The sequence below is a fragment of the Scardinius erythrophthalmus genome, assembly GCF_964197995.2.
Source record: "Scardinius erythrophthalmus genome assembly, chromosome: 5".
In the NCBI taxonomy this organism is placed as follows: Eukaryota; Metazoa; Chordata; class Actinopteri; order Cypriniformes; family Leuciscidae; genus Scardinius; species Scardinius erythrophthalmus.
Genome location: NC_138225.1, coordinates 51,936,059 through 51,960,843, shown reverse-complemented (window position 1 = coordinate 51,960,843; position 24,785 = coordinate 51,936,059). Strand labels below are relative to the sequence as shown.

Sequence of the window (24,785 nt, the reverse complement as noted above, 5' to 3'; positions counted from 1 at the left end):
GAGTCTTTGAACTTTTTAGTATGGATAATTTGTATTCAGGCCACAAACAAAGACATTTCGGCCTCACAGGTGGGAAAAACAGTAAATCCAGGGGGGAAGGGCTAAACCCATTGTCTTCACAGCAGGCTGAGAGGTTATCTAGCTTTGACCTCATCGGTATATGAGGACAGTAAAAGTCCAGGAGGGGTTTATTTGAAGAACTTTATTTGTATTAACCAGCTAGATCTGGTTTACTAAGGGGTTCACATTTGCTGAAAGCCATCGCACAGGTGGGAAGATAAATGTTGGGAGGACATTGGGTTTAATTGTGTGCATTGTTTGTATTTTAAGTGTGCTAATAACAAGAATTGTTTTGACAGGAAACGCCGGAGCAGATGTGGCAGCACAGCAGACAAAAGAAAACTATGTAACAATAACCTCAACATTTGTTTTTCTTTACAGAAGATGCAGACTTTTGCGCATGGCATGAGCAAAGTGAAGAAACAGTGCCAAACCCTGTGTAATGCCTAACTTAAAATTTTCATTTTGCAGGATGTCAGGATGGATTGAACCAAACAGAACTGATTCTGTATTGTTTTGTTAACATGAACAACATGGGTTGAATGTTTTTTTCAGGGGAACAAGGACCCTGAGTGCTATTCAATGAGCAAGAAATTATCCGGTGATATGTTTCAGGTTGAAAATTTCACAGGTCACACCAAAGGGACGACACGACACGCGCTCACTAACAAAATCACTTAAGGCCTCCATTCGCAGGTGACAGTAGACAGTAAATGACTCATTCCAGTAGGGGTGCGATCGTGATCTAAGGGAAAATCTTGTAAGGATTTGAAAATGACTGAAGGATGTTAGACCTGGGTCCAAGCATCTGACCTAAACTATACCAACCAACATCAACAACCTCACACGCCAGCGCAAAGAATAAAGTAGGGGATCAATGATATGTGCTAGAAACAAATCTCCCCTGCCAACGTTGGAAAAAATCCTCTCTACGGCATGCAAAGTGTCATATTGGTGAAGATGGAACGTCCATGAGGCAACGAGATGATCAACATATCTGGAGAAAATGTTGACCAATTAATGGTTGAAGAAAAGTTTTGCGATTTTATTTGATTGAATCAAATTAGGGCTTAGTATTGATATACATGAAGGGTATAACTGTTCTTGAATTAAGACTTGAATTAATTCTATTCTTAAAGATTTAATAGTATAATGGGTTTGATTAGAAAACAGAAATGAATTTTTATTATTTTATTGGTTATCAGAGAATGATAAACAGGGGGGAGATGTTAATGAAAAATTCATTGTTCTTGTGTCCATTCATTTAAAACTTGTTGATTTCATTTGAGTGTGTGTAAAAGCATTTCTAACAGCTGAATTGGGGGTAGGAAAGAGCAGATGTAATAAACCAGATAGCCCGGGGAGATAACAAACACCTAGGCACGAGAAAGAATCTTAGTCGAAGAATACAGGATGTCATATAGTAGGGTCCCAGGCCCCCTCCTGAGGAAAGCAGGAGGTCATTTAGATTGTAAATGAAGGCCTTTTGGCTTCTCAGGGACAAAGAACAGCATGACCTGCCCAGGGGGGGGGGGTAGAACCAGTCCATACTAGATGTCTTTAAGGAAATTTACAGAGACTGGGAAAGGAGGAGTCAAGAATGTCAGAAACCTGTATAAAATGTCTCAGTTTTATTATGTCAGTAGGCTTTCTGTTTCACATCTGGGTGGCTGCGGTTGCGAAAAGATTCCTCAAAGAATAAAGCCTTTTCTTCTATATTACAATTTTGCCTTTTGAGTGTTGTCTTACACCTGTGATGCTGTTTTTCCAAGTGAGATAAAAATTGCTTTTACAGATCCTTATTCACCATCAGAAGATCATCAGAAGATCAGACTGTCATCTAATACCTAAAATAAAACACACAAACAGTCACATATGCAGTATGAGATATTACGTCTGTCACATCTTTTCATAAGAAAACTAACTAGATAATCTATATTAATTAATTCTCAAGCATGATCATATAGCTTCTATCTGATGCTCAAAGTCACTTTACAAAATCAAAAGCACATGAAAGGTCTCTTTCACACACCGGACAGCTGATCCAGAACCAGCAGAAATGATCCACTCCACTACACATTTAATATCAGTTAATAACAACCCAAATCTCAGATTATCACACACATAAGGCGTCTTTACACAGAAGAAGCGGCACAGAAACCAAATCTGAAGCGGCATAAAATCACAAAATGTGCATTTACACAGATTGTTTATCGCTTCTCTGACGCGGAGAACATAAATGCATTTACACAGGAACTAAAATCGCGGGAAATAATACTTTGAACATTACTATTTTAAAACTAGAGTTTTAACAGAGTGTTATAAAATGAATTTAAAAGTAATTAAATGGACGAAGAGAAAAACTCAAGATAAATAAAAATACAGAATTTTAGATTTCCTCTGCGTGATATAGCGATCTCACGCTCTGATGTTTGTCATAATTCTGTGGTACTAATAGCTATTTTCTATTTCTTAATAAAATTGTTCCAGATTGAATAAATGCTACAAATATATTATGAATTATTACACCGGGTCGATCACCACAGGATTTGTTTCTCTTTTTTTTCAAAGAGCCAGAAAGAACAATTCTGCTGTCGTTAGCGTTTCAGGCAGGTCGTGTGTGTGAGTGAAATATCGTCCGCAAAAAGATGATTTTTGGAATATAATATAACACAGTGACGCCGAATAAGCATTTACCGTATCTGAGAGAAATGTAGCGGCGCGTTGATCTGCCAATCTCTTCAAAGGAAGATTACAAACGGCGAAAGCCACTTGATTACACACGTGACGACTCTGTTATTTTGGTGGTTTGCTTCACGATGTGAGTACAGGACACTTTTACTTTATTGTCCCTTGTTGGCTGACATTTTTTAATGTGGCTAAAACAATATGGAGCTAGGCCGATATGTTTAGTCTTCCGCTTCTTGATTCTCGCGCCGTCATATTTTAAGTTTGCTTTTATGCGGCATTGTGTCTTTACACAGAACTTTGAGCAGACACAGAGCCGCTTTAGAGCAGCCTTAACTCGGCTGTGTAAAGATGCCTATAGAGACAGTTAAAGGGGAAAAGCTGAAAATAACATTAATATTAAGGCCCTTTCACACTGGATGCGATTTTTACGCACGAATAATTCGCGCGATGGTTTTATTTTTTGATCAGCTGTTTGTGTAATGAGTGCATTCACACCGAACGCGAATGTGCTGCGGCGAAAAAACTACTTTTTTTTTCCGTTTCGATGTCGATTTTTTTTTTTCTTTTGCGGCGACAGAAAAGACTTCAGCCAATCATATACTACAAGGACAATGATTGTGTGGCGTAGCATTGCCAACCAACTCGGTTATCACGACTGTGAGTATGTTGTGTGATAGTTTTAGTTGTTGTATAGTCCTGTGCTGTGTAGGCTAGCAGGCTAAACTACATTTGGGATAGAAAGCTAATCGTCAAAGATAGAGATAGAGACCGTGTTTACGCGGCTCATGTGATGGGTTTCAGAGACAATTTATATGAGACATGCCACTTCCTCAATCCTCAATACAAATATATAAGGAAAACCCGTAACGGCAAAGATGGCGGTTGTATGCACATGTCCCGCCCTATCCCGCTGGAAAGCCAATCATCTGCTTTTAACAGTCAGCAGCTGACCAATAAGGAGCGAATGTACAGTGACGTGACATAACTGCCATATTCAACCTGTGCTTGCGCGCTGTGACTGGCGCTGAGCCAAAGACGGACGCGCTCAGCGCTTGTCATAGGCTCTATCACAACTGTTCAGTGTGTTTAACCACATAATGTTTATTTTAGGTTTCAGACATTTAAATACATATAATTGTTTAATTGCTTGGCACAACACCGGCATTCTGGATAGAGACGTGAATGAAGTTGGAGACGTGAATGAAGTTGGTGTCATGAACATGAATCCTTGCGCATGCGTAGTAAAAGTATAACCTGTGGGGAAAAAGGCGTTTTAAACCTTATTTTGGGGCAAAGTCATCAAACTTTTTCAGCGATTTTTATCATATTTTACTGCTGTTTCTATACATGCAGTTTTTGTGTCCCGGTGACCAGTGAAAGTGCAGTTTTGACTCTCTGCCCATTCATTTAGATAGGAGTCTGGTCTTGTTAGTCCGAAATAGCTGCCCGGAGGCGTTGCCAAGATGGCGGCCGAGTGGCACGACTTGCCTAAAAGGACTTTGTGGGTTTTGACGCGAACTATTCGCACACGAACTATTCGCTTTTTCGTTACGCATCCGGTGTGAAAGGGCCTTTAGTCACATAATATCAGTCACAACAGTATGAGCAGAATTAAACTCATATTAAACAGTTTAGAGTTCAGAGACCTACAGAAACTGAAGCTGAATTTAAGACTCTGATGATCTCAGACAACATATTCACACACACACGTGGTGTTACTGAACCTGGTCCAATTTACTTATATTTCTAGTGAGTAAATCAGCCATTTGAACTTTAAATGAAAATATGATGATGAAAATCGTTAAAAACTATTCTTACCATAGTTTCTCCAGTTTATAATGTGGATCATCCTCCAGATCCTTTAACAGCTTCACTCCTGAGTCTCCTAGTTTATTCTCAGACAGATACAGATATCTCAGGTGTGAGGGGTTTGATCTCAGAGCTGAAGCCAGAGCAACACAACCTTCATCTGTGACACCACACCTTATCAACCTGTAGAGAACAATGACACACATTAAGCCTATATCCAGAGATAAACATGACACTTACAAAATAAATAACATAATGCTGTCAATATGAAATATATACAAATATTCATTAGAAACAAGTTGTTAAATTACATCAGTTAGGATTAGGGGATTCAATATACAGTTTGTACAGTATAAAAATCATTATTTCTATGGAAAATCCCCATAAAACATGGAAACCCAACGTGTGTGTGAGTGTGTGTGTGTGTGTGTGAATGTGCTTTAATGCTTAATGTATTTGTAAACATTTTAAGGAACGTGTGAATGTGTGTGTGTGAGTGTGTGTGTGTGTGTGTGTGTGTGTGTGTGTGTGTGTGTGTGTGTGTGTGTGAATGTGAATGTGCTTTAATGCTTAATGTATTTGTAAACATTTTAAGGAACGTGTGAATGTGTGTGTGTGTGTGTGTGTGTGTGTGTGTGTGTGTGTGTGTGTGTGTGATTAATGTATTTGTAAGCATTTTGAGGAACATTTGTGTGTGTGTGTGTGTGTGTGTGTGTGTGTGTGTGATTAATGTATTTGTAAGCATTTTGAGGAACATTTGTGTGTGTGTGTGTGTGTGTGTGTGTGTGTGATTAATGTATTTGTAAGCATTTTGAGGAACATTTGTGTGTGTGTGTGTGTGTGTGTGTGTGTGTGTGTGTGTGTGATTAATGTATTTGTAAGCATTTTGAGGAACATTTGTGTGTGTGTGTGTGTGTGTGTGTGTGTGTGTGTGTGTGTGTGTGTGTGTGTGTGTGTGTGTGTGTGTGTGTGTGTGTGTTAGCAGGGGAGGATTGGGACGATTCTAAGGGTCCAGCAGAACTCCATAATTTCCTAGATGATTTTGGTATTTACTTCGTAAAATAATCTTTTAGGAAGCACGCTGTAAAGAACGGGTATTCATTATAGTGTGTGCCAAGTGTGTGTGTTCGTTCGCGGGTTATTCAGAAACGACACAGTGCGGAAACGGAAAATCACCAAGCGACAATAAAACTAGTCCAGTGATGTATATATTTAGGCTTTCTGAAGCCTCTGAGCCAATTTCTGTGAGGAATCGATCAAAATTTACGATTTCGTTCTAGTCATAGGTATACATGTGTATTGATGTGCGATTCGTGAATGAATCATTTGAGTCGGTTCATTGCAGTGAATAGGAGAAACCCGTTAATAAACCAGTCTAGATGATTCAGTCATGAACAGAACTGATTTGGTTTACCGAGTTCAAATCACTGATTCAACGATCCTGTCAATGTTTTAGTGAACACTGTCTCAGGAAAGACTAAATGGTCTGGTCATGCTGTCTATTAAACACGATTTAGCACGACGGCTTATTTTCAAAGATCTGATCAAAGAATGGACTTGGTCGACTTTACTTCATGGATTCTACCAGCACGGTTCGGCTGAGGATTCATTACCATTATAATAACCGTTCGGCCCGACGGAGGAAAAGCGACTATTGTGGAGGCGTTCATGTGCGTTCAACTTGTAAATACAATCTTTACAAGATGACATGAACACACCATATGAGTGTTGAGTGACGTAATATCCCTTTCAAGTGGACGCGTGGAAGAGACGTGAGACTGAAAGCACTGAAAAGCCCTCGCGCTACTCATATGCTGAGAGAGAGATAAGACAGTAGAGCTGCACGATTCATCTTTAAAATACTGTGATCTCCATTCAAACACCCACACAATCTTTCAATCTGTCTATTAAACCTTTGACAAAATCATATCGCAACATTCAAATCTGTGTTGGCGCTGCCGCTGACCCAGAGAGAGTCGTCATGAAACAGCCTCACAAAAGGTCTTTAAACCTCATAATAGTATCATTATTTCTGTGATACAATCGTTCAAATTATCATAGAAGTACTGGGATAAAAGTTTAAAGTTCAAATATAAACACTGATGTCTACGATAGCGATCAAAATAGAGTAAATCAGTCTTTGATAGAAACTTGGCGCTTAAAATAACGCATTTATCGATTACATTATTCCGACACTAGGTGGCGACAAGTGACTGTTAAAACATGTATTTGTAATTGAATTATTTAATCAAGAGAATGTAGCACTGTATGATGCTTCTGAAATAAAACTCAGAAAGATGTGATGAACTGAATTTGTAAATATGACTTATGATCTTATACATCATGTACAGTCTGTATAAGTGTATGATTTAACTTTTACCCATAGTCTAGTGTAAAAAAAGAAGAAATACATTGCAATATCGAATCGCAATATTGTAAAAATGCAATTCTTAAAAATTGCAGTACATATCGTATCCAGCCCTCGTGTGTGTGTGTGTGTGTGTGTGTGTGTGTGTGTGTGACTGTGAGTGAGAGAGAGAGAGAGAGAGAGAGAGAGAGAGAGAGAGAGAGAGTTTGTGTGTGTGTGTGTGTGTGTACAAGTGTAAGCTTAATGTATTTGTAAACATTTAAGGAACTCTTAATATTAATGTAATTAATGTCCAATAAAGGCTGTATTAAAGCACTTAATGACGTTTTCTGATTCTCCGTGACCTAATCTAGAGTGAGAACTATTTATGGTTAATACGTTGTTAACAAAGCATTATCTAACTCTTTACATAAGAGCTAATTAAACAATAATACTTGGTTAATTACAGTGACAGTGAACCAAGAATTTGCTATTTGTATATAGTCTCTTAATATATTAACTACAGCTTATATATTATTATATACTATTCATTAACTATAAACTAATAGTTTGAAAATGATTTATAAGCGCTGTGTAACTGTATACTTGTGATAAAGTTTTGCCATTATTTCAAACCGGTCGCATTAAGTGTAATTGTTCCTTTTGTGTGTGATGGAGTGATTCTTCTTGTTCAAAAATAACACAAAATAAACAAAGTAAAGATGAATTTGACTGATAGCATTATTATTATTTTCAAGATTTCCAAAGATATGGTGATATATTGTTATTGTGTGTTATTTTGGCCATGATAATCATGTAGTGATAAATCTGATATGGTGACAGCCCTGGTTCAGGTGAAACACACACCACTTCCCTCTTTTCAGCTGCACACACACATTTTGAGGCGATGCTCAAGTTTTTACAAGGGTCTGTTTGCACAAGCATTACAAGACAAGTTGATTTACAGCAAACATTTGTAATTTAAAAACCCTCTTCACTGTATCCTGCATCTGTTGTCTGGTTTGTAGTTCGTCAGGTTTATTTAACTGTTAGTTTTAATAATATATGCAGATGCAAATGTTCCTCTTCAGGGAGACTCCTCACCGCTGCCTTCTCCCGCCGGCAGGATCTGACGGCTCAAGCTGGAGTCTGTCGCTGAACCACCGGATGGGGCTTACACCAAAGATATATTGTATCTACTGTACATATTAATCCTTATTCACTCCGAGTCTTTATGGTAGAGATGATCTTACCACAGTTTCTCCAGTTTACAGTGAGGATTCGCCAGTCCAGCAGAAAACAGCTTCACTCCTGAGTCTCCTAGTTTATTCTCAGACAGATTCAGATCTCTCAGGTGTGAGGGGTTTGATCTCAGAGCTGAAGCCAGAGCAACACAACCTTCATCTGTGACACCACACCTTATCAACCTGTAGAGAACAATGACACACATTAAGCCTATATCCAGAGATAAACATGACACTTAAAAAATAAATAACATAATGCTGTCAATATGAAATATATACAAATATTCATTAGAAACAAGTTGTTAAATTACATCAGTTAGGATTAGGGGATTCAATATACAGTTTGTACAGTATAAAAATCATTATTTCTACGGAAAATCCCCATAAAACATGGAAACCCAACGTGTGTGTGAGTGTGTGTGTGTGTGAATGTGCTTTAATGCTTAATGTATTTGTAAACATTTTAAGGAACGTGTGAATGTGTGTGTGAGTGTGTGTGTCTGTGTGATTAATGTATTTGTAAACATTTTAAGGAGCGTGTGTGTGTGTGTGTGTGTGTGTGTGTGTGTGTGTGTGTGTGTGTGTGTGTGTGTGTGTGTGTGTGTGTGTTAGCAGGGGAGGATTGGGATGATTGTAACTGTACGTTCACACCGCCGCCGGCGAGAGCGGCAAAATTCGCTCTCGCCGCCCTGTCACCGACGCCGTAGAAAGATTCGGGGACGCTCTGACGCTCTGACGTAGATTAGAATGCGTGATTTTATAAAAAACTTTATTTAAAGGGGCCGCAAAAACCGTTGCTGTAATTGGTAAAAATCATTATTATTTTGAGCAAATGAATTGCATTCCTGCTTAAAAAACAAGCGTTTTTAGTTCAAATAAGTTCTAGCGCGAAAATGTTGCCTATAAATAGTGTTGCGCAGCTTTTTCTAATCAAACTGACAACACCATGGATGACAAGTCGTACAATAACGGGAAACCCGCAACAGAAATTATAAATTTTTCCTCCATTTTGCTTAGGAACTAATGTGGTGGGAACCAAAGTTTACAGAATTGTGTTCTCTCGTATTCCCTCAGGCGGAGGACTTCTACATTCCGACTGGTTGCCGCCGTTGCCGCCGAACCGCGTCATAGCTTATTACCATAAAGTTGACTTGATTTCAACTCTTCTCGCCGCTCTCGCCGTCCAAGACGCGCCGCGCCGCCCTCGCCGGAGCTCGCCGCCGGCTCTCATTGAAAATGAATGGCTTCCGGCCACTTTGACGCTCTCGCCGCCGGCGGTGTGAACGCACAGTAAGGGTCCAGCAGAACTCCATAATTTCCTGGATGATTTTTGTATTTACTTCGTAAAATAATCTTTTAGGAAGCACGCTGTAAAGAACGGGTATTCATTATAGTGTGTGCCAAGTGTGTGTGTTCGTTCGCGGGTTATTCAGAAACGACACAGTGCGGAAACGGAAAATCACCAAGCGACAATAAAACTAGTCCAGTGATGTATATATTTAGGCTTTTTTTTTTTTTTACGGTGTGGCGAATAATATGGTTACTCGGTCAGAGCCATAGAGAGATTTCTCTCTATGGCACAGACATTCTCTGTCTTTTTTTACAGTCTATGCTTGAAACCGGTACGGCGCGCGCCCCCGGACTTTTACCCCATCATTTAAAGCGCTAAAACCAGCTGTCAGATGTTTTCGCGCCACTCCCGGTTGCTGAGCAACGCGCGTGAGTTTGACAGCTGTCAGAGTGACTCAGTCGTTTTTTAGGATTGTATAATCTAGTAAAAGAAATGGACAAATACAAACAGTGTGTGGACAGTGCACAGTAAAAGTGTACAGCGTGTGCGCAGCTTTCATAATACGATACATTTAATTAACTTTTTTTTTTTAATGCAATTTTGCGCCCCGTCCAGCAGATGGCGCCCCAGGCGGCCGCCTGTGTCGCCTGTCGGCAAAGCCGGCCCTGCTCGCGCTACTCATATGCTGAGAGAGAGATAAGACAGTAGAGCTGCACGATTCATCTTTAAAATACTGTGATCTCCATTCAAACATCCACACAATCTTTCAATTTGTCTATTAAACCTTTGACAAAATCATATCGCATCATTCAAATCTGTGTTGGCGCTGCCGCTGACCCAGAGAGAGTTGTCATGAAACAGCCTCACAAAAGATCTTTAAACCTCATAATAGTATCATTATTTCGGTGATACAATAGTTCAAATTATCATAGAAGTACTGGGATAAAAGTTTAAAGTGCAAATATAAACACTGATGTCTACGATAGTGATCAAAATAGAGTAAATCAGCCTTTGATAGAAACTTGGTGCCTAAAATAACGCATTTATCGATTACATTATTCCGACACTAGGTGACGACAACTGACTCTTAAAACATGTATTTGTAATTGAATTATTTAATCAAGAGAATGTAGCACTGTATGATGCTTCTGAAATAAAACTCAGAAAGATGTGATGAACTGAATTTGTAAATATGACTTATGATCTTATACATCATGTACAGTCTGTATAAGAGTATGATTTAACTTTTACCCATAGTCTAGTGTAAATCTAGTGACCTAATCTAGAGTGAGAACTATTTATGGTTAATACGTTGTTAACAAAGCATTATCTAACTCTTTACATAAGAGCTTATTAAACAATAATACTTGGTTAATTACAGTGACAGTGAACCAAGAATTTGCTATTTGTATATAGTCTCTTAATATATTAACTACAGCTTATATATTATTATATACTATTCATTAACTATAAACTAATAGTTTGAAAATGATTTATAAGCGCTGTGTAACTATACTTGTGATAAAGTGTTGCCATTATTTCAAACCGGTCGCATTAAGTGTAATTGTTCCTTTTGTGTGTGATGGAGTGATTCTTCTTGTTCAAAAATAACACAAAATAAACAAAGTAAAGATGAATTTGACTGATAGCATTATTATTATTTTCAAGATTTTACATAGATATGGTGATATACTGTTATTGTGTGTTATTTTGGCCATGATAATCATGTAGTGATAAATCTGATATGGTGTCAGCACTGGTTCAGGTGAAACACACACCACTTCCCTCTTTTCAGCTGCACACACACATTCTGAGGCGATGCTCAAGCTTTTACAAGGGTCTGTTTGCACAAGCAGGGCCGTTTGAAGGAATTTGGGGGCCCCAAGCAAAATGGACATGGAGGCCCCCCCAATACCCCCCCCCCCCACCGCAGCTTAGCCATAGTTCACCCACACTTTATATAAATAAAAAATGTTTACAGTGCAAATACTGCAGTTGCATATACTGTGCATAAAATTTTTAACATTTTCAACAATTGAACATTTGCAGTAACCTTGAAGTAACTGTTCAAGATCCATTGATAACTTAAAAATAATGTCATATTTGCATAAACTGTCACTACAGAAGCCTATATCCCGACACTAGCACATTAAAGGAACACTCCACCGTTTTTTGAAATAGGGCTTATCCACCTTCTTTTCTACATTTAGATAGGTGGGCAAATGCATTTTTGTCTCAGTACATGCATTGTTTTAGTTTGACAGGGTCGGCGCTAGCTTAGCTTAGCACAATGAATGGAATCCTTTGTTGCCAGCTAGCATGTCCTGAGTAAAAGTAATATATATAAAAAAAAAAAACCCACCTAATTACTTCTTGTGGCCTGCGTATTCACAACGAGTACAAATAGCGATGCAGATTAACACTAGGCAATTTCCTAGGCAGATATTGACTTATATATTAAGGACTATATTAGGGGGAAGCACAGGCGAAGCACTGCTACTTGGGCGTGATATCTCTGCGCCCAAGTAGCAGTGCTTCGCCTGTGCTTCCCCCTAATATAGTCCCAAGTCAATATCTGCATAGGAAATCGCCTAGTGTTAATCTGCATCGCTATTTGTACTCGTTGTGAATACGCAGGCCACAAGAAGTAATTAGGTGGGGTTTTTTTTTTTATATATTACTTTTACTCCAAAGGATTCCATTCATTATGCTAAGCTAAGCTAGCGCCGACCCTGTCAAACTAAAACAATGCATGCACTGAGACAAAAATGCATTTGCCCACCTATCTAAATGTAGGAAAGAAGGTGATTAATCCCTATTTCAAAAAACGGTGGAGTGTTCCTTTAAGATAAGCTATGAAAAAATCATGTACCTCTGCCTCTTTCTGGTTAAATAATGTTTATAGATGGATTAACTTACAAGTATTTATTAAGTAAAAAGACTTGTTTGCTAACAGTTAAATGACAATTAACTAAAGATTAAATTAAAGACTAACAATTTACCATCTATTAATGCTGGTTATTACCCCTGACTGAGCCTGGGTTCTCCCAAGTTTTTTTTTTTCTCCATTAGGTCACCTGATGGAGTTTTAGGACACCATTAGGTCACTTGATGGAGTTTTTTCGGTTCCTTGCCACTGTTGCCTTTGGCTTGCTCAGTTGGGGATATTAAACAAACTTTGTTGTATTATTTTATTTTAATGTAATACTGTGAAGCTGCTTTGATACAATCTGTATTGTGAAAAGCGCTATACAAATATACTTGATTTGATTTGATTATAAAAAAGTGTTACCGAAAAGATATGTTAGCAATTCCATATTTTGATATGGATTTTATGGATTTTATATTATTCTTATTTTGATATTAGAAGGGAAGGGATGCAGCTGCTTTCACAACTACCAATGCTTAAAAACATCCCGAGGTAATGTTTGATGCACGGAATTTATTGTGTGGTTTTCCTAACCCCCATTTGGGAAATAGATTATAACGGTGGAATAGTTAGTATAGCATGCCACTTTCATCAAAACCTATTACAAAGCTATAGCAATGTCATGTCATTAAATACGATAAACAGTGATTCTGGAACAGATCTGCGTCTTCCTTATCCCGTTAAAAAAACATATTATAGTATGTAACCATATTCCGTCCTTTCGAAAAAAAAAGTTGCACTAACTGTTCGTTACAAGCAGCATTTGCCGTCAGGCAGATAGCTAACATAAACATATTTTTTGCTAGCCTACCTGCTGCAAAAGTACACCATTTGTACAAGACAAGTAGAGCTATTTTATCCAGTGTAATTTATCACGTATCACTATATTTTTTTACCTTTAACTTCTTTCTTTTCTGTCTTCCTGAAGCATAATTCGCTTCATGATAACTTCCGAGGAGGTTTTGTATTTTGCCGGCAGCAGAGATCACGTGGTTGGCTGGCTGCTGTCAGCGACTACTGAGGGGGGCCCCCTTGAGGGGGATCCCGATAACAGTGTCATTGCACTTTACTGCATTGACTATCAAAGGGGCGCTCACAGTTTGTCGTTGCATTTTATTCTTAACCAGTCGTTGTCTTGGGGCCCCAGGCCAGCTCGGGGCCCCAAGCAATTGCTTGGTTTGCCTGTCTTGTCGCGACGGGCCTGTGCACAAGCATTACAAGGCAAGTTGATTTACAGCAAACATTTGTAATTTAAAAAAAAACCTTCACTGTATCCTGCATCTGTTGTCTGGTTTGTAGTTCGTCCGGTTTATTTAACTGTTAGTTTTAATACAGGGTACCCCCAGGATCCTCCAACTTAAATTCAAGGCTTTTTAAGACCTTTTTAATACCATTTCAAATGAAATTCAATGCCAACTTCGTACCAATTCCGACAGAAGTATGAGGGGAAAATGTCAAGTCTGTATACATTTTAAACCCTAAAAAATAATTATGTACAAGTAGACTACTTGAATTAAATAAAACATTTTATTTAAATTATCAGTCATATTTAATACATACGCAGCAGCATTGTAGCGCACACGTGTGTGTAGGCCAATGTTAATTTCGGCAGCCATTTTTGATTTAGTCTTACTCTTCATCTTCAGACGAAAATGCGTATTGGTCTTAGTCACATTTGAGTCATTCTGCCTTTCATAGTTTTAGTTGACGAAATGTGTTTACATTTTTTGTCAACTTTTAGTCATTACTTTTAGTCAAACTGCAGTTACTTTAATTTTGGTAGCTATTTTATATGTAGTCTTTAGACAGAAAATGTCATAATTATTCTCTCTAGGCCAATTCGATTAAGCTTATGAGAAATTAAAATTAAGCTAACAGGCTGTATTGACATTGCACTCTTTAGCAGTAGCACTTGTGCAATTCTACATATCCCTTTTCCTTAGTTCTCCAATTTTTTAGCGTGCCGTACCCTCTCTTCCACTTAGACTGCAGTCACATCTTTCCATTAAGGGACAATATTTGCCCCATTTAATCGATTTTTCCATTTCATTTTTCACCTTTATAATAGCTTTAAAAAATAAATAATGCTTTAAATAAAACAATGTTCAATAAATATTCAATGTTAAAAAACGTTTAATATTAATAAAAATATGATATTAAAATCGCCAGTAGGTGGCGGTAACTCATTGTCTTTGTCAAAGCCACAGATTTTGTTGCAAAATAGAGCAATAAGCCTGACAATACTGTTTAAAATGTAGTACATCACTTAATGTTACCCTTTTTTTTTTCTTTTTTTTTTTTACTGTTGTATAAAATCAATGTCACATTTGAAATTGTGTGGATAGTCGGGAAACATTGCATTCTTGCTCGCATAATGATCAACATTAAAAACACTGCTGTATATCAGCCTGCATTTTGATCGCAGATTTAGTCGCACAAACAGCGCAAGCGGCTCGTGACAGATCTTCTCAAATGAAGATCGCTGAACTCCAGCTTATCTGTGTTTTCAGATCATCCGCGCTTCTTCAACAATGTAGAGAGAGCGCGCGTGGATGGCTGTGGCCAGATACTACTGAAGAAAGACCGGGTAGAAAACATGTTCTTTTAACAGAAAAGCTCTGATTAGTAACCATCGTAACGGGTGCGCACGCTTTCGCACGTTCTTCTATGATGTGGAGCGCGAGGTGCACTCAACATTAAGCGACTAATTTTTAATTAGTCTACATTAGTAACAGTTAATTTTGTTACGGTATGCACTTAATCATAGAAAAGGCAAAAAAAATGTAAGACCTTTGTAACGAAATACAAGACTTTGTAAACCAAATTCAAGGCTTTTAAAGGGAACCTATTTATGCAAAATTCACTTTTGTTTGGTGTTTGGACATAAATGTGTGTTGGCAGTGTGTGTACACAACCAGCCTACAGTTATAAAAATCCACTCACTCCTTTTTTTTAAATCCCCATAAATCATAAGCAGTCTCTCCAAACGACCCGTTTTCAGAATGTGGCTTTAGTGACATCACTAAAGCCACAGGCCCCGCCTACGAGTGTTGACTGACACTGCCGTTATAACTTAGACCCGCCCTGACCGAGTTCACTGCGAGTTGTACACATCAGCCATTGCTGCAGCAATGCACTCACGAGAAGCGTCGAAGCATCTCCCAAGCGTTGAAGGTGTTGTAGCTGGATGTATTCATTCACATAGCTCTCTTTATTTACTCTTGAAATCTGCCAGCCACTGAAGACGAGGTGGATTCATTTTGTTTTCAAAGAAAATGCTCCCTCAACTCTACAGAAATGTATGTAAGTTACTTATGCACTTCTTATACTGTTTACTCAGCTCTAACAGTGATTTTCTAAAGAAAAACTGATGCTTCATCTTTTGTGTGACATACAGTAAACTTTATTAAACTCACCAGTATATTTTGTGTCATCATTCAGACAATTCAGATGGTCAGACGGAGTCCTATACAGCAGGCTTGCATTAATAGTGTATACAAGCAATGCCAAATATGTTATAATCGTAATTAAACTAAACTATACCTGTTCCAACTCCATGCATCATATATTCTCTGACTCTGTAGGCATTTTTATGGTCGAAATGAACACCATTACTGTGACTGTCTGTTTTATTATTATCATCTTCCCTGTTCTGGCTCTGATCGCGGCTGCTTAGGCTCCGCCCCCTGTGCCGTGAACCAGCAGCTCATTAGCATTAAAGGAGAAGCAGTAAAACAGTGTGTTTTTCACAGACCCAAAAAATGATGATTTAAACGTGCTGTAAATAAAATTCTGCGGGGTATTTTGAGCTAAAACTTCACATACACACTCTGGGGACATCAGAGACTTATTTTACATCTTGTGAAAAGGGGCATAAAAGGTCCCCTTTAAGGCCTTAATTTGAGATTATCAAATTTAAGACTTTTTCAATGCTTTTAAGACCCCGCGGGTACCCTGTAATAATATAGTGAGATGTAAATGTTCCTCTTCAGGGAGACTCCTCACCGCTGCCTTCTCCCGCCGGCAGGATCTGACGGCTCAAGCTGGAGTCTGTCTCTGAACCACCGGATGGGGCTTACACCAAAGATATAGTGTATACACTATCTACTATACATATTAATCCTTATTCACTCCGAGTCTTTATGGTAGAGATGATCTTACCACAGTTCCTCCAGTTTACAGTGAGGATTCGCCAGTCCAGCAGAAAACAGCTTCACTCCTGAGTCTCCTAGTTTATTCTCAGACAGATTCAGATCTCTCAGGTGTGAGGGGTTTGATCTCAGAGCTGAAGCCAGAGCAACACAACCTTCATCTGTGACACCACACCTTATCAACCTGTAGAGAACAATGACACACATTAAGCCTATATCCAGAGATAAACATGACACTTACAAAATAAATAACATAATGCTGTCAATATGAAATATATACAAATATTCATTAGAAACAAGTTGTTAAATTACATCAGTTAGGATTAGGGTATTCAATATACAGTTTGTACAGTATAAAAATCATTATTTCTATGGAAAATCCCCATAAAACATGGAAACCCAACGTGTGTGTGAGTGTGCTTTAATGCTTAATGTATTTGTAAACATTTTAAGGAACGTGTGTGTGTGTGATTAATGTATTTGTAAACATTTTAAGGAGCGTGTGTGTGTGTGTGTGTGTGTGTGTGTGTGTGTGTGTGTGTGTGTGTGTGTGTGTGTGTGTGTGTGTGTGTGTGTGTGTGTGTGTGTGTGATTAATGTATTTGTAAGCATTTTGAGAAACATTTGTGTGTGTGTGTGTGTGTGTGTGTGTGTGTGTGTGTGTGCGTTTGATTTATATTACATTGTGGGAACCAAATGTCCCCACAAGGATAGTAAAACCTGAGATCACCTCCATTGTGGGGACCAGCCAGCGGTCCCCATGAGGGGAATGGGTTAATAAACATACTAAATTATATTTTTTTGAAAATGTAAAAATACAGAAAGTTTTCTGTGATGGGTAGGGTTAGTGCAAGGAGATAGAATATACAGTTTGTACTGTATAAAAAACATTAAGTCTATGGAGAGTCCTCACAAAGATAGTGAACCAGACATTTCCTGGATGATTTTGGTATTTACTTCGTAAAATAATCTTTTAGGAAGAATGCTTTAAAGAACAGGTATTCATTATAGTGTGTGCCAAGTGTGTGTGTTCGTTCGCGGGTTATTCAGATACGACACAGTGCGGAAACGGAAAATCACCAAGTGACAATAAAACTAGTCCAGTGATGTATATATTTAGGCTCTCTGAAGCCTCTGAGCCAATTTCTGTGAGGAATCGATCAACATTTACGATTTCGTTCTAGTCATAGGTATACATTTGTAATGATGTGCGATTCGTGAATGAATCATTTGAGTCGGTTCATTGCAGTGAATAGGAGAAACCCGTTAATAAAACCAGTCTAGATGATTCAGTCATGAACAGAAGTGATTTGGTTTACCGAGTTCAAATCACTGATTCAATGATCCTGTCAATGTTTTAGTGAACACTGTCTCAGGAAAGACTAAATGGTCTGGGGTGCGTTTCCCGAAAGCATCGTTAGCCAACTATGGTCGCAAGTTCATCGCAATGTCCATTGAACTCTATTGGTAACGACGGAACTTGCGACCATGGTTGGCCAACGATGCTTTCGGGAAACGCACCCCTGGTCATGCTGTCTATTAAACACGATTTAGCACGACGGCTTATTTTCTGATCAAAAAGTTCTGATCAAATAATGGTGTTGTACTGAATGCAGTATGTAATTATTTGTATAGTTATAAATGTATAATTTTAGTTAATTTAATAAACTTTCAAACTTTCATTTAATTCTTTATTGTCTCTTATTGAATAATAATTGCTATGCTTATAAATAATGATTGTTGTTATATGTGGCAAAAGATAAGATAAGGGTTTATACAGGGTCCCCGCAGATCCTTAAAAAGTCTTTTTTAAAAAGATATTTTAGATTAAAAAGATTTTTTAAATTTAAGGCCATAAAAAGTCTTAAAAATCTATTTTTTTTTAAAAAAATGTTATGAAAGGTCTTAAATTTTAGATGACACTTTGACTTCGAAATTAAAACTATCTAATTCACCTTTGGCTAAGCCACGCCCTAGAATGTAGATTGACCAATCACAGCGCAGCCAAGAACGAGCTCCGACAGAGGTCCGACACTTTTTCACAGCGCTCCATTGACTTTAACGCAGGCGTCTCATATTTTTGGTCTCGGCAGGCTATTACCGTCGTAGTTTTATCAAAAATATGGTTAAACGTTGTGCCTGGGGCATTTGTAACACAGATACGCGTTTCCCAGGGAAGTTGGAGGGGGGTGTCCGTTTTTTTCCCTTCCCAAAACCGATTTCAAATCCTGACAAGTGTCGTCTTTCGATTAAACTGTGTGTGGACGTCCTCACAGTCAGCTAAACCCCTCAAGGATCAACAAGCACACTTTTGTGTGCTCTAAGGTAAATTTAGATTTTAACCTTACTGTAAAGTTATACTAGTTAGACAGTTATATGCTGTTTGTTTAGCTAACTTTGTTATTCAAGATACAAACACCTAACGTTAACGTTAGGTGTTTGTATCTTGAATAACACAGTTAGCTAACATCCAGCCGCTAGTCAAAACATACAATCCTGACTTACGTTACGTGATAACTAAACTCGCTTTAGCTTGCTTGCTAGCACCTTGATTCTTCATTAACGTAATTAGGGTAGAGAACCGAAATCATAACCTAAAACAGCATAAAACTGTCTAACTAGCATTATAACTTATAACTTGACGGGAAGGTTAAAAGAAAATTTACCTTAGAGCACACAAAAGTGTGCTTGTTGATCCTTGAGGGGTTTAGCTGACTGTGAGGACGTCCACACACAGTTTAATCCAAAGACGACACTTGTCAGGATTTGAAATCGGTTTTGGGAAGGGAAAAAAACGGACACCCAACTCCAACCTCTCTGGGAAACGCGTATCTGTGTTACAAATGCCCCAGGCACAACGTTTAACCATATTTTTGATAAAACTACGACGGTAATAGCCTGCCGAGACCAAAAATATGAGACGCCTGCGTTAAAGTCAATGGAGCGCTGTGAAAAAGTGTCGGACCTCTGTCGGAGCTCGTTCTTGGCTGCGCTGTGATTGGTCAATCTACATTCTAGGGCGTGGCTTAGCCAAAGGCGAATTAGCGTAGGCCTACGTATTATTTTTTTTAATTCTATCTTTGTGGATTTGCTTGTTCACGTGACAATTCGCGTCACTTACGGCAGCATATTAGCCCACGTTTGTCTCCTGCACGCGAGAGGAGAGAAGAAAATGAGTAAATGTCAGTTCAATTGTAAGTTCAGTCTTTATGTGCTTAGGAGTGTGCGATATTGTCTGTGAACTATGATGATATTGTAATCATTGTTTTAACTACGAGGCACTGCGAGTGCGAGCTGACATTGCATTTGTCTCTCATGCTTGCTTTCACTGCGTGATGTGTCAGTGCAGTTATAGATGCCCCCAAATGAGTTTTTGTCTTATATTTATATCATATTATGTTGTTTATATTAGAATATCACATGAGTGGGTATATATTAAAACAATATATATTAAGATGTACAACTCGCTTATTAAGACAGTGCCGGTGTCGTGCCGAATTTCTACCCCTGCCAAATTATTACCCCCCTAGTATTGGTAGGTTTAGATTAGTTGTGGGGGAGGGGCTAGGATTAGGGGTGGGGTTAGGATTAGGCAATCAGGTACTGACTTCAACGAGGGGGGTAATAATTTGGCAGGGAGTCGAAATTCGGCACAACACCGGTTTCCTTTGCACAATTGCAAATGTGCTATATATTTTATACAACAGATAAATTAATAGTAAAGTTAACATTGTGAGTTACTTTTTGGACACAATATTGTCGATTTTCACTTTATATCGCCGACGAGAATTTCATAATGAAGCCGTGGTCCAACAGACAGCGATTATTATTATTTTATTTTTTTTTTCTTCTGAAATCCGCGTTTTGAACGAATCATTTTAACGATTCAATGAACAATCACTTGTTTTTCTGAATGAATCAGCCGTTCATTCAGTCATTCAGAATCAGTTGAATAAATGACTCCAACAACTCGCTTATTAAGACAGTGACTTGCCACCACCTACTGGTGGTTTTAGTTTCATATTTAAAGTATACTTTAATTAAAATGTTAAAATTATAAATCATTTCATATTTAAATATTGAATAGCTTTATTTATGCAATTGTAAATGAAGTGTAAATATAGTCGGCTAATGCCAGTTTTGATGCCGCTTCTGTGTCACACTGAACTACAAGGATGGATTTTAATTTAATGATTTATTTTGACATTGGTACTGTGTTATTCTAATATAATTTAATTTGAATGTTAGAATTTGACATAAAAGGTGGTGCATACCTCTAAATACGTTTGGAAACAATGTCCATATATAGGTGAAAATTAGGGATGCACCGATGTGAAAATTGTGGCCGATACCGATAACCGATATTAATATTGCTGTTATGGCCGATACCGATATTTACCGATGTCGATATCTCTGTATAGAAAACAAATTTTAATGATTATCAAATAAAGAGCTATTTTCCAAAACACTTTTTTTTTTTTTTACTTTAGAAATGACTGATATTGGGCACCTTTACCTGTATGCAAAATATGTCACACATACGACACACATGCATTATATTGCATTGCATATAATGTGTGCTGGTCAACTTGTCTAAAATTAAGAAACCCTTAGAAAACAGGAAAAAAAAAAAAACAGGAACGTAGGCTACTTAATTTATTATTCCAATATCCAAATATGATACTAAATAGCACAGGGAAAAGGACTTCTATTTGTGACGTGCTGTCTTTGCCTTTGAACATTGCACATTTAAAACAGGACACGCATTAGCTGAATAAATGTTAGCCAATACAAACATATTTATAGAAAACAGTTGACAATGAATAGACAGGAGTCCAATAATAGCATAACGAATCACTTATTCTAAAAATAATAACAAGTAGGCTATAAGACGAATCCGACATATGGGCTGTGTTAACAGTAAAACGTCCGTCATTTAACGAATTTTAAAAACACGGATCGGATGGATAATACAAAATGCTTTCTGACATTTTGAAAGAAAAAAAAACAAGCAAGAACAAAATTTAAACTTAGCCCGTCAATTTTTCATTTTACAATTATCTTCTCTCTCTCTCTGTGTGCGCGCGTCCGTGTTTGTGAGGGAGAGCTCGCGCAGCACTGATACATCGGTAGCCTACTTTTTAATCCATAAGTAACGAACGCGCTAGTTTTCATACAAAATAAATATGTAACATAATTAGGTAGGCTACTTTAGTTATTATCAACACAATAACGTAACACATGAAGGTACGTTTCTCAACACAGAATGAATAATAAACGCCTGTTTCTCCACTCGCGCTTATCAGTAATCCACAAATCACACGTGCGGTCACTTTTGAGAAAAAATCAAATTCGAACGGGTATCAAATATCAAGCAATATTCAAATATCTACGAGTCAAAAAACGATCAATCAAAAATGTGTCATGAAGAGGGAAAAATCATAAGTCGCACTGGACTGCGTTAACAATGTTACTGACGGGACAGTTCTCTGTAACGCACGTCCAAAGACTGCTTTAAAACTTTCACAGAGACCTCAAACAGAAAGCACAAAGCCTGTCTTTAAATTTAATTTCGTTTTGTATTAATTGTATCTTAATTTTGATCAATGTTTCATCAAAAATAAACAACGTAAATATTAGAAAATATTTAATCAGGACATGGAGGCGAAAGCGCGTGAACTGAAGCGCGTCTCAAATGAACCGAAACCTACCTGCCTCACAGACCTGAGACATAGCCTATATAGAAAGCTTGAAACATCTATTTTTAAACAGAACAATTCAAAATGAAAGAAAACAGACTGTTCTCTGCTTATGTCATCTGTATGAAATGTGTATTTCTCTCAGGCACGTTCACTGCACGAGTCAGCATCAGTAACTTAATCTTCAACTTCACACGTCAAATATCGGCCTGTTCACATCGGCCCTATTTTGACATCGGACCGATACCGATGTGAAAAAAAAAATGACCATATCGGCCGATATTATATCGGCGGCCGATATATCGTGCACCCCTAGTGAAAATGCCCCTGGAAATATACGGTGGCAAATATTGCCCCTTAATAAAAATGTCAATTTTAATCACTGCTGACCACTGCATAGAATATAAAAAATATGAATATCTTTGTGGGTCTGCTGTCAACAACAGACTTAAACCAGCCAGGGTACCAGTACAAAAACACAATCAGTAAAATATCATCTAATTATTATCAACAAAACTTTTAAAATATCTAGACATATTTTTGTCAATATTGCGCACCCCTAATGTACGGTATTAATTTTGATTTCTTCAGGTCTTAAAAAGGTCTTAAAAAGCCTTAAATTTGACTTTAGAAATTGTGCAGATACCCTGTTATAGAAAATCCAGAGCTTCCCACTCGTATTTACGACATTAGCTGCTTTTGCACTGTCGGGCCGAGCGGTTCTCATTGCGTAACCGTTCCACTCCGTGCCGATCCGGGTCAGCTGGTGCGGTTACGGCTTCATTCTCCACTGTGGGTTTGACACCAAGCGGCAACCTCCCCGTCTCTCTCTTGAAACCAACACGGAAGTGAGTTAAACTGCAATTCATTGACTGGCCGCTTGGCCTGGCTGCAGAAGTGAGTCAAATCTGTATCTCCCTCATGTTAAAATTACCAACTTTACAGCAGAAAAAAATATGTTTACAGCCTGGATCTCTATGTGGCTTTGGTCTATACAGCTAATTTTGCCCTTCATAACAACTGTGAGGGGGGTGAATTATTTTATAACTCATCCGTTTAGTTGATTAATATTTAAATTTAAGGGTGTGGCCAGTGGTCCCTTGAGTGACAGATGGATTGCCGCTGTCAGTGCTAGCCGTTTGTCTGCTGTTACTAGCCGTCACTTCACCTCAGCAAATGTTGCTGCTGAACTTGCCATCTCTGCAGTGTTTGTGCTTTTTTTCGGGATTATTTCATACAATTTAATACTTGGGTACAAAGCCCACGTCTATGGATTCCGTCGTTATCGTTCGAGAGAACAACCAGCGCTGTATTTCAGTTGTTTTCCTCCGTGAACCTGCACTAATGGATGTCTGACAATTTCGTTGCTTTTTGTGGTTTTCAAATTTAAAACGTCAATAAATGCTCGTTCGTTCTGCTCTCACGGAACAGATGGATTATAATATGCTTATGTACCGTCAGATGAAATCATGCAGGCGTCGGCGCTTTCTCCGTCCATGCAATAAATGCACATGAATGAGCGCGGATTTTCTAGCGCATTTACTTGCACTTCAAAGGCAATTTATCTATGGTTTAACCCATTTGAGAGACGGCCAAAATCAGAATTTAAAATGGACTGAATAAGCTCTACGAACTTGAGCAATGCCGCGCTGACGGACCATGAAAGAGTGACGGACATGTATGCACATAAATCACTGTCACACACAAACACTAAGTAATACACAGTCTCACTTGTAACCATGTCTTTTAACTATTATAATGTTTCGAAGGGCAAAAATAGGAACGTTTAATTGGCTTTACATCATCAGCTAACTCGATCACGTCGAGCTAGGTGATTTCAGATAGCCAGGCTCCTCAGCTCCACTGACGCCCCGCCTGTTTGCCTATTTTCTGTTATCCGGGAGTGACGCAAGGCCAAGATGGCGACGGCCGGCTCCGCCCACTTTAGGCTTCAAAAATGCTCTTCAGAAACCTACGGGTGACGTCACGGACACTACGTCCATATTTTTTTACAGTCTATACGCTGATTTCACGCAGCCGCCATTTTGAAATCGAAAGTGAGGCTCCGGTGGGAAAAACCCCGGAAGTAAAGATAAACAACAATGGCTTTGGACTACCAACCTAAAGCTGCTGCCGCGATTTACACTTTTGGATGTTAATATCCAATATAGGATATTTATATAGTTCATTCCTGCTTCTTTTTTTACTTTCTGAATAATATAAAAAAATATATTTTATTTATAAATGAATTTCACTGTATATAGTCTAAAGTATGAAAGAAATGTATGTACAGTTTTAGAATTGACAAAACATCATTAAACACGACAATACGCCATCGCATTCACGACTCTCCTATGATTAAAGGCGACACTTCCGGTTTTCTTCCCACCGGAGCCTCGCTTTCGATTTCAAAATAACGGCTGCGTGAAATCAGCGTATAGAGACAGAGCGCAACGCGTCATAATCTGAAGACCACGCCCACCCAGGGGGAAAACAAACCAACCGTCCCCATACATGGATTTCTCGGAGACGTCATCACTGCTTGCGCACGCAACCAAGAGGCAA

At 38.4% G+C, this 24,785-nt stretch overlaps 1 protein-coding gene across 6 annotated transcripts in view; it reads right to left on the bottom strand.

The window, feature by feature from the left end:
- The window catches only part of LOC308690611 (protein NLRC3-like), a 61,046-nt gene continuing 36,261 nt past the window's right edge, over nucleotides 1-24,785 (bottom strand). For all 6 annotated transcript variants that reach the window (XM_081365183.1, XM_081365182.1, XM_081365179.1 and 3 more), the window contains 4 exons: nucleotides 16,533-16,706; nucleotides 8,161-8,334; nucleotides 4,570-4,743; nucleotides 1-1,907 (listed from right to left, as the gene is read on the bottom strand). In XM_081365183.1, coding sequence (XP_081221309.1) covers nucleotides 1,901-1,907; nucleotides 4,570-4,743; nucleotides 8,161-8,334; nucleotides 16,533-16,706 — 529 coding nt within the window. In that variant the 3' untranslated portion in view covers nucleotides 1-1,900. The remainder of the gene's footprint in view (nucleotides 1,908-4,569; nucleotides 4,744-8,160; nucleotides 8,335-16,532; nucleotides 16,707-24,785) is intronic.